Below are 11,678 nucleotides of genomic sequence, written 5' to 3' on the forward strand. Positions count from 1 at the left end.
AAGAAGAAATTAAAAAAAAAACGACCACATTTGGCGAGAAAAAAAATTCTCTTTCATCACGACAACGCCCGAGTTTACACATGCTTCGTTTCAATGGCTAAAGTTGAAGAACTAAAATTTGAATTGGTCGAACACCCACCGTATTCATCAGATTTAGCCCCCAGTGACTTTTTCTTATTTCCAAACTTGAAAAATGGCTCGGTGGACAGAGATTTCCAGACAATGAAGACGTCATTGCCTCTGTAAGTGCTTATTTTGAGGAACTTCCGAAAACGCACTTTTCTGAAGGATTAAAAAAACTTGAAAAGCGATTGACCAAGTGTATAGAGCTCCAAGGAGATTATGTTGAAAAATAAAAAAAAAATTACCCAAAAAAAATTGTTTTTATACTTCATTCTAAGGACTTATTGAACTACCCTCGTATATAAGATCATATAATAGTCAGGATTACTACTTTAAGTAGTAATATTAACTAATTTATTTGTAAAATGATTAATTTAATAGTAAGACTTAATAATTGAAGTAGTAACGCTTACTATTTAAATCAGTAAACACAACTACCTGAAAGTAGTACCTACCATCGAAAGTTCTAAGAGAAGAAATAAAGTAATAAGGACAACTACTGCCAATCTTGCGAATAAAAGTAGTAGCCTCAACCACTTTAATAACAGCGGCATATATTACAAACTAAAATAGTTGGGCCTACTGCTTTGTTAGTTGTTCCAACCAACTATTTTTTTCAGTGCAGTTCCAAACTAAAGAATTAGTATATCTTTGAGTGTGATTATATACCAATAAAACTCCTTTAAAACAAAGCACGTGTTATTTGACAATCAAACAGGAACAGGAAAGATCCAAATTATGCCTAGCTTTGGTTAATGAAAAGTTTGCTAAACTTTTGTAGCACGATTGAAGCCGATCAAGTCGTACATTTAATGTTCATAAATTTATATTAAGAACTATTCAGAAAAAAAGTTGATTAATTAATAAGTCATATAAATCTGGGCTAAATATTTAAAATCTTTGTTAATTTTTCAAAATCTTTTTAACTGAAATCCATATGACGTAAAAATGAAGTCTACATTTGCTGTACAGCTTCTTTTCCTTCCAGTTTTCTTCACTTTTATTGGTAAATATAAGGATATATAAATAATAATTTGTAAATTTTCTAAATCTGATTTAAGATTGAAATCTTTGTTAAATTTTCAAAATCTTTCTGACAAGTTCAAAATTTTGAGGAAATCTTTGTGAAATCACTGAAATCTTTGGAATCTTTTTAAATATTTGATAATTGTGAAATATTGGAAAATCTTCATAATCTTTGAAATCTTTATAATTGGTGAAATCTTCGAAATGGTGTTTAAATTTTAAAAGTTTAAGAATTCTATAAAATCTTTTAATTATTGGATAAATCATCGATAATGTCTTACAAATTACGACAGTTTTATGAAATCTTTGAAATTTCTGTAAAATATATCTGAAATCTTCGAAATCTTTGAAATTTCTGGACTATTAGAAATTTTGGAAATTTTTGTTAAATCTTTAAAAATTTTCTGACAAACATTTCTTTACGAAATCTTTCAAATTTATAAAATGCTGAAAATTTTAGAAATCTCGTTCAAATATTTATACTCTTTTCAAGTCTTTTTTCAAGTCTCTCTTTGACATTTTTTAAATCTTGTAAACCTTAATTGTTTTCCTATTGCATGAAAAATCAACTGCTTGCTGAAAAGTTAAAACATTTTTTAACAAAATGATTCGTTTTGGTCAAAAGTTAAACTGTTTTGTTGAAAAATTGTCTTTTTGGATTAAATTCAACTGGTTCTTATTTAAATTAGAATATTTCTTTGTTGAAATATCAGCTATTACTTTTTTCGTTAAAACTCAACTACTCGGTTGAAAGTTTAACTACTTTTTTAAACATTCATTATTTTAGTTAATAATTTATCATTTCATTTAAAAAATTTAACTATTCCATTTTTTATTAAAAAGTCATTTTTGAAAAAGGCGTGCACACCAAATGATTAAAATTTTACAAGGGTTTCGAAAATTTTCAAACATTTGGAAACTTTCAAAAGTTTTCAAAGGTCTTAAGAAGGTTTTACTAAACTATATTTCTAGGATTTTGAAAGATTTTTAGAGATTTAAAATGTTTGAAGGATTTCAAAGAAATACAAATAATTCCACAAATCATTTCAAAGATTTTAAATGATTTCAAATATTTCAATGATTTCAAACGAATACGAAAGATGTCACAAATATTTAAAATATTTTAAACTATTTCATAAAGTTTCAACAAATTTAAGAGATTTTAAAAGATTCCAATCATTTGAAACGAACACAAAAAATTTCACAAATAAATATTAAAGGAAGCTTTAATAAAGATTTCAAAGATTTAAAAAAAAAACTTTCAAAAAATTTCTCAAAGATTTCGGGGGTTTTAAAGATTTCAAGAATTTTATATGATTTAGAAAAATTAAAAAAGATCCCAAAGGATTTCACGAAAATTTAAAGATATCACTAAGATTTCAATAGATTTCAACGAATTCACACAAATTTTTAATGATTCCAAAAATTTCACAAAGATTTCAAGGATTTCAAAGACAACTAATGTTCGCATATAAGTGAAAATTTGGTTATTTATTGTTCTGCTTTCTTCCCAAATTTTTGGCTAATGAAAAATAAAATGGTTAATTTTTTCATCTGTAACAAATGGCTATTTCATTATTTGATGTAAAACAAGGAGACTAGTTAAAAATTAATTTGTATAATTAAGCTATCTGGTTTAAATTCATCTTTTTGATTGAAAATTAACTTTTTTGTTTAAAATCAATCTTGCTGGGATTAAAAGTCAACTGGTTTTATAAAATTCTACTTTGTGCTTGAACATTGAACTCTTGTTGAAAATTCTCCATATGTTGAAAATTAACCAAAAATGAATGGCGAAGTTAAATAAATAACTGGCCAGGGGAAATTTAGGGACAAGTCAGGGACTTTTGAAAATGAATTTCTGTAGATACTCTGATTAAACTGTTAGAATTTTTTAGAAAATCCCAACACATTTATGATACTAAAGTAACTAAAATTTACGAAATTGCGTTGCTGAAATGCAATTCAGTAATTTCTAGAAAATTTATAAAATTTTGATTAACATTCAGAAATGGTATGTTATATAATACACTTAATGTAGAGAGATGAACGTTTATTTTTCGGCCAACTGGCCTTTAAAAATTGATTTGTTTACATTTATATTTTTATATAATTTTCTTAAAACTAATTCTAAAAAACTATCATACATCCACAACTTTCTCTACGATTCCTTGCTCTTATCGCTTTGCGTTCAAGGAATCACGGAATCAAATCACTCACTGAATCACCTCCTCGGATCACAAAATTTAAGATTTTCAGAACAATCAGTCACAGGAAATTATAGAGCACCATCACAAATTTATGAATTCATCCTTTACAAGAACCTATCAATGTCAAGACCTGGTGTGCCAACCTATTCTTCAGCTCAGCTGAATCTAACTAAATCTAAATCTAAATTTAAATCTAAATCTAAATCTAATCTAAATTTCAAAATAATGATGGTTTTAAAATCAAGTCCTTACACATGCAGAAATCTTTTAATAAGAACAACCATCATCATAGTAACGAAATAGATATAAAACTAATTCATTCCTATATAGTTTACTCTATTTATAATTTTTTAAATAAAAATCTTTTCAATTTTTCCGTAAAGACATGGTTTTGGTTTATTTCAAGTGCTGATATCCCAAATTGAAAACTAAACAAATGGGGAAGCCGCCCTACAGTAGATAGGAGAAAATACAACAGAATTAAGCTTCATCAGTTTCAACAAATGGAGAAAAAATTTCTTTTCGAAATAAACGTTAAATAAGTAATTTAATATTCTTCTAGAAAAAAATCACGAAATTATTCAATTAGCTGTATTGAGCATTTTTATTAAAGCTGTTCAAGAGTAAGGTTTTACCATATCTGTATGTCAATAGATAAAATCGTTTCTAATATTGCTTCTGGGTAACCAACATCCAATAGTTTTGTATGCAGACATCGAGAAGAAGTATAAGCAATTCTGGGCCTATTGTGAAGATAGAGGCTATCAGAAAATTCGTTGGTGATACAATCGTAAAGTACCTCTGAAGACGTATCAGCTAAATACAATAACAAACGGAACTTTGGCAGGACCGTTTCTGGCAACTCGTTGTCTAAAACAATTGGCGGAGGATGAAGGATCGGCTTTATCTAAGGATGCAAGAGTCTTGAAAAACGATTTCTACGTAGATGATCTGTTTACAGGAGCTGATACGGTAGAGAAGGCTAAGCATCTAAGGGACGAGCTTATTCAACTCACTAACAAAAGAAAACTACGAACGCGTAAGTGGGTTTCGAATAGTTCATACTTGACAGAGGATCTTCCTGATGACTCCAATAATATTCGGCTCAAAATAGATCCAGATAAATGCGCGAAAGCATTAGGTGTCTTTTGGAACTCTGCTGAAGATACCTTTACTTTTGACGTTCACGTTAAACCGGATGAGAGTATCATTACTAAACGAGTAATTCTGTCAGAAATCGCTCAATTGTACGATCCATTGCGACTGGTTGCACCGGTCATCGTGTATGCAAAAATTCAAATGCAAGAGTTATGGAAGCTAAAACTTGGATGGGACGACCCTGTGCCAATTAACATAATCACTTTGTGGGAATAATATCGAAGTACCTTAAGATTGCTGAACACTTGGAGTTTATCAAGAGCTGTTAAAATTCCCAATGCAAATAATTTACATCTTTATGCTTTTTCTGATCCAATTCTAAAAGCTTACGGCGCATGTATATATCTGCAGTCGTCCAATGAAGAGAAAACACAGTCAGTTTTGCGCTATGAAAAATCTCGAGTTGCACCAGTAAAGACCACTACTCTTCCAAAGTTGGAACTTTGCGGTGCGCTACTTTTAGCAAAGCTCTACAAAACAGTAAGGGAAAGTTTAAAAATAAAAATTGACTAAACTGATTTTTGGTCTGCTTCTATAATCGTCCTGGATTAGATCAACTTGTCACCTCACATCTTAAATGTATTTGAGGCAAACAGAGAGGTGCAAACACAGGATATCACTAATTCTGTAGATTGAAAGTACGTAAATACAACGGAATATCCTGCTGACTTTTTTTCTGGAGGACAACTACCTGCAGATTTTCTGAATTATGAAATGTGGAGAAGCGGGCCTGTTTGGCTTAATCGACCTGAATCTGAACAGCCTGATGGCTTATTCGAGGTCAAGAACGTTCCAGGGAGAAAGGATGTTTCTGTTTTGGCTGCTGCTATCACCGAGAGATTCGATTTGTGGGATCGATATTCATCGCTTAAAAGGTTGCTCCATGGAGTGGCTTACTGTTTTCGTTTCTACGCAAGGTTACGTAAGCACGAAAATCATTCTGGTCACCTATTAGTCAAGAAAGTACAAGCTGCAAGTAAATGAATAGTTGAAATTGTACAATATGAAGCATTCCAGGAAGAACGCGTTCGATTCGCAAGGAAGGAGGAATTGCGAAAACAATATAAAATCATCAGGCTAAATCCTATCCTGGAAGATAACGTCTTGAAGGTGGGAATACAAATACAAAATTCGGATATTGAACATAACCAAAAACATCCCATCCTGTTACTAAAACTCCATCCTTTCATCAACCTCATAGTCCGAGATATTCATAAGGAGATGATATACGCTGGTATCAATTGTACTTTTTATTCGATAAGACGGACATACTGGAAAGTTGTTGGTAGAATAGTCGTCGAGAGAATCATACATGCATGTGTGAAACGCTTTCAAGCTAAATCAAGTGAACCATTGCATGTTATGGGCAATCTCCTTAAGGTGAGAATTGTGGCAACACTCCCTTTTGAAATACTGTAATCGACTATTGCGGGCCGTATTACATAAAGGTAAAAACTTTTCCGAATAGGAATAAGATTAAGGTTTATGCAGCTGTATTTGTTTGTTTAACTGTTAAGGCGATACATATATGTAGAACTGGTGGAAGATCTGACCACAGCGGCCTTTTTGGGGTGAAAGATCAAGGCCTCATACAGCGATAATGCGACTAACTTTGTGGGGCGAATATAGATTTGAGATCACTTTATGATCTCCTCAACTCGAAAGAACATACAGAAAAAACTATTAATTTTTTAGTAAATAAAAGAGTTGAATGGAATTTCATAGCTCCGTGACCCCCAAATTTAGGTGGTCAGAAACTGAAGCCATTTTAAATTCACGACCACTAACGCCAATGTCATCGTATCCAAATAATCTCAACGCGTTGACTCCCGGTCATTTTATTATTGGTCAAACCTTATTAACAATTCCATAACATGATCTTTCTATAATCCCTGGTAATCGATGATCTTCGTCATGGAAATACTTTCAAAAACTTAAACAGTATTTGTGGAATTGATGTTGTGTTGAATATTTCAATTAGATGAATGTGAGAAGTAAATGGCATACTGGTCAATCAGGTCTGATAAAAGAAGGTGTTTTAGTTGTACTCCGAGAAGATAATGTTGCACCTTTGCGTTGGGTACTAGGTAGGATAGTTGAAGTCAAACCTGGCGATGATGGGATTGTGCGAGCTGTTAAAGTCAAAACTGACAGCGTTGTATTTGAGTGCGGAGTAATAAAAGATTTCGCCTCTCTCTACAGATGTCTAGTTATTTTTTTTGAACTAGTACAGTTCAAGCCCGGCCGGATGTTGCTATGCAAAATTGTTATAATTAATCATTGAATATAAGTATTTATAAGAGCGACAAATTCTTCATCTCTGAAACTCTGAATGTCAATTTTAATTGAATAATTAGTGCCACCTTTGTTATAGGCGAATTTTAGCGCCAGCTAAATTGCAAATTTCTGGCTATAGTTTGAAGAAAGGCTCAGATATTAATCAGACTTTCAATCGTTTGGACGTGCGATAGGCTTCGGTTCGGTATACTTACTGGAATTCAAAATATGTGATAATCTTTATAAAATGTTACAGCTCACTTACATTTAATCTAGATGCTCAGTGTTTTTATTCTTAATACACCCGTAAGGTTAAAACTTCATCACATGTATAAAAGAAAAACTGATTGAGAAAATGTAGTCTTTGTGCATGTGAACACTAACAAAAATAGTTAACATTTTTGGTCAGTTTTCGAGTTAATTAAGATTCAGATGTTAAAAATTTTTATTATTCTTTTTCTTCGATTGAAAATTTTGTTATGTGGTTGAAAATACAACAAAATTTGTTAACAATCAATGCTTTTTTGTTTGAAAATTGACCTGCTATCTTCAAAATATGTCTTTTTTGTTTGAAAATGCAACAATTAAGGTGGGTAATTCAACTGTTTAGGTAAAAATAACTGGCAACAGAAATATTTTTGTTCAAACCCCTACCCGTTTCTAACATTACATGGGTTCATTTTAACTCGGAATTAAACCCTCTCACGAGTGATTGAAAATTGATCTTTTTTAGTTGAAAATTCAAATATTTGTTTGAAAATTCATGTATTCATGGGAAGGCAGATGCATTTGAAATTCACGAGACAGAGAAATAAAAGTGAAATGAAACTATATAATAGACTCCCGATTAAGCGGAAAATTGATCTATTTTAGTTTAGGATTGAACTATTTTGTCAAAAATTCCTCTTTTTTGTAGAATTCAACTATTTGACTACAAATGAAACTAATTTGTTAAAAATTAATTTATTTTGCTTGAAAGTTCAAATAATTTTTCTTTTAACTTTTTTTGTAGCTTGCGTATTTAAAAAAGAAGATATTTTTAAACTGCCGCTGTCTTATTGATTTTGAACTTTTTTACAAACTACAATTCAATGAGAAATATAGCATTTAAGATTTTAAAACAATTTAAAAGATCTCTAACACTTGGTTCAAAAACTTTTTGCTAATGACAACTGGAACCACTACAACAAATTTTATGTTTTTTCTTAACTTGATCAAAATGTGTAACTGAATAAACATAATTTTAGTGGAATTCAATTGAAGTTGGTAAGTTCAAAACTATTTTAGATTAAGTTGAAAAAAATTCAAATTTAATTCAACTGTTTGTATATTGATTAATTTGAAAAATTAACCCACTCTTAATTGTGAATTCAATTTTTAAATCTTCATTCTCTAGTTAAATGTCTTGAATATTATTACATATCTTATTATATTATTCTTTTATTAATATTTGTGAATTAAAGAGTCAGTATATCGTTGAAAATCATTATATACTAAAAAAGCTTCTTTTGAAAAAAAACACACGTCTTATTTGACACTCCAACAGGAACAGGAAATATACAAATGATGGCCGGCTTTGGTTACTTAAATGTTTGCTAATTTTTTGTCGATTAGTCATGTGTTATCAGGGTTCTTGACCCACTTTTTTCTCTAATGCTTACGAATCACAAAAAAAGAAATTGAAAAAAGAACGAGATTTTGTAAGATTTTTAATTTTATTGAAACGATAACGAGGCCATGCTATTATACTTGTAAATCTCTATTTCCGCAAGCATGACTTCCGCAAGGCCACCAAATTGTATAAAAGACTGTAGCACCCTTGTAACCTATTGAGTCGTGAATTTGAAGTTAATAACTTTATATTACAAAAAGTTTAATAGAACAGTTGATAAATTCATTAAGTACATGAATCTGGGTTAAATCTTTAAAATTTTTGTTAAACTTTTTAAATAAAATATATATGATGGGAAAATGAAGTCCATATTTGTTGCAAAGCTTCTTATTGTTGCGGTTTCATTTATTTTTATTGGTAAATATAATAGAATAATAACTTATAAATAATGTTTTGTAAAATCTTTGAAATATAATTTAAAATTTTGACATCTTTGTTGAATTTTCTAATCCTTTCTGACAAATTTGACATTTTTACGAAATCTTTGTGAAATTTTGTTTATATCTTCGGAATGTATTTAAATTTAAAAACATAAAATTTTGGACATAAAATAATATATATAATATAAAATTTTATGAAATAATTGTAGAATCTGAAATTTCTGTGAAATATATCTAAAATCTTTAAAATCTTTGAAATTTGTGAAATATTATAAATTTTGGAAATATATTTTAAGGCTTTGAAATATTTTTTAATCTCGTAACCCTAAAAGTCTTGATTATATTTTCGAGATTTTTTGGACAAATTAAAAAAATTTGATGACATCTTCGTGTAATTTTTCAATTTTGTTTGAAATATATGTGAAATCTTTTAAATCCTTTTAAATTTTTTAAATTTGTGAAATATTGTAAATTATGTAAATATTTGTTAAGTCTTTGACATCTTTGTAATTTTATAAATCTTGGAAGCCTTAAGTTCTTTATCAAATCTTTGAAAATTTTCTGACAAATTAACAATTTTGTTTTTATGAAATCTTTTTAATCTTTTGGCATCTTTGAAATTTGTAAAATATTGTAAGTTTTGTAAATTTTTCAAATCCGTTCAAATCTTTCAAATTTGTAAAACATTAGAAATTTTGGAAAATTCTGTTAAGTTTTTGGAAGATTTTTAAATTGTTTAAATCTTAGACACATTAAAGTCTTTATTATATCTTTCAGCATTTTGGAACCAACTAAAAATTGTTATGAAATCTTTGTAATTTCTGTGAAATATCTGATATATTTGAAATCTTTTTAAATCTTTGATAATTTTGGAATATTGAGTCGAAAATTTTCTTAAAAATAAAACAATTTTTTTTTAAACCTTGGAAATTTCTGTGAAATATCTCAAATATTTACAATCTTTTTAAATCCCTGATACCTGCAAAATATTGGAAATATTGGGAAACTTTAAAATTAGTGAAATCTTCGAAGTCTTGTTTAAATCTTAAAATGTTATGAAATCTTGCAAATTTTTTAAATCTTTGTCAAACTTTCAAACACTTTCTGACAAATTAAAACCATTTTTTATGAAATCTTTAAAATTTGTAAAATGTTGGACATTTTGGGAATCTTGGTTGACTTTAAAATATTTAAAATTCTTTGACATTTTTTAAATATTGGAAACTTTGAAAATCTTAGTTAAATCTTTGGAATCTTTTGACAAATAGAAAATTCCAATAAAATATTTGTGAATGCTCTGAAATCTTTGTAAAATCTTTTTATATCTTTATGTTATCTTTAAAACGTTTTTGAATCTTTGAGATTTTAAAGAAATTAGTTAAAATCTGCGCGCCATTTTTTAACAATCTTTGTTTCTTGAAATCTATTTTAAACTTAAAACTCGAATTTTTAACCATTCTCTAAAAAAATAGTCAATACTTTGACTTTTTTACTTTAGTAAAATAATCTTGTGATTTTTTTCCTTTCTCATTAGTAAAATGCAAGATTATACTACTTCATTAGTCCACCTTCAAATATTCAATATCAAATGTTTAAATTTAGAATTATTATTTCAAGATAAAAATTTTTTCATTGGTTTCTAATTTTTCCATTTTTTTGGGTCACCCCTGTATATGATAGCTATATTCCATGTTTGAACCAACAACAATTTTGTTAACCCTCCACATTTTTTTTTAATATCGCTAGTAGTCTATAATATATTTCGTATCTGTATCTTTATTTTTTCAGTAGAAGAATCTTAATCTGACCAGATAGTCGAACGACATATTTTCAAAGTTTTTAAATATATCATCTTTTTCAGAACTGAGTACGCAGACCGATAATAATCATCAATATCAAGGACTCTCCTTCCAAGATGAACCACTTCCCTCTCGAAGAAAACAAAGTCGAACCTTGGATTCAAGACAAACAGATTCAAAATCAGAGAAGTCCCTAGTATCAGAACCATCAGTCACAGGAAAATATAGATCAGAATCACAATTTCATGAAGTTGAATCTCGACACCAACCTGTAATTGAACAACAAAATACAGCATTGTATCGTCAACCAATAGCTGGTGCAAGGTCTGTTTCCCCAAGCTCTTCAGGTGGCTCTAACAATCCTAGCCTAGCCTATCCTATCCTAGAGTCCTATCCTATTCTAGAGTCCCATCCTATTCAAGAGGGATATCACAATAAAGATGGAACGTCTTCACCCGGGACTCCTTCAAGTCAAGGAATCAAACCACTTACTGAACCGCCTGCTCGTCCGACTAGCAACAGGGTATTACGTATTTAAAAAAATTTTGGATAAAAAATGGAAGATTTTCAAAACCATCAGTCACATGAAATTATACAGCTCCATCACAAATTTATGAATTCATCCTTCACAAGAACCTATCGACGGACTCCGAAATACACCAACATCTCTTTTTTCAAGACCTTGTTCGCCATCTTATTCTTCAGCTGCTTTTAACAATCTTACCAGACTGAATCTCAAAAATAATGATGATTTTAAAACCAAACTCTTGCGCATCAAGAGATCTTCTATTTAGAACAATCACCATCGAAGTAACGAAAGAAATAAAAGAACCAATATAATATCATAAGGCTCTATGTATTGATAAGCATTTGAATAAAAAAATTTCACTTTTTCCGTAAAGGCATGGTTTCAGTTTATTTTAAGTGCTTATACGAGGGTAGTTCAATAAGTCCTTAGAATGAAGTATAAAAACAATTTTTTTTGGGTAAATTTTTTTTTATTTTTCTACATAATCTCCTTGGAGCTCTATAC

General features: G+C 29.6%; 1 protein-coding gene across 1 annotated transcript in view; it reads left to right on the forward strand.

Moving 5' to 3' along the window:
- The window catches only part of LOC117181087, an 8,788-nt gene extending 4,055 nt beyond the window's left edge, over window positions 1-4,733 (forward strand). Inside the window, exon 2 of the mRNA XM_033373656.1 lies at window positions 4,207-4,733. Coding sequence (XP_033229547.1) covers window positions 4,207-4,733 — 527 coding nt within the window. The remainder of the gene's footprint in view (window positions 1-4,206) is intronic.
- Window positions 4,734-11,678: the final 6,945 nt, after the last annotated feature.

Source organism: Belonocnema kinseyi, chromosome 10, assembly GCF_010883055.1.
Source record: "Belonocnema kinseyi isolate 2016_QV_RU_SX_M_011 chromosome 10, B_treatae_v1, whole genome shotgun sequence".
Classification (NCBI taxonomy): Eukaryota; Metazoa; Arthropoda; class Insecta; order Hymenoptera; family Cynipidae; genus Belonocnema; species Belonocnema kinseyi.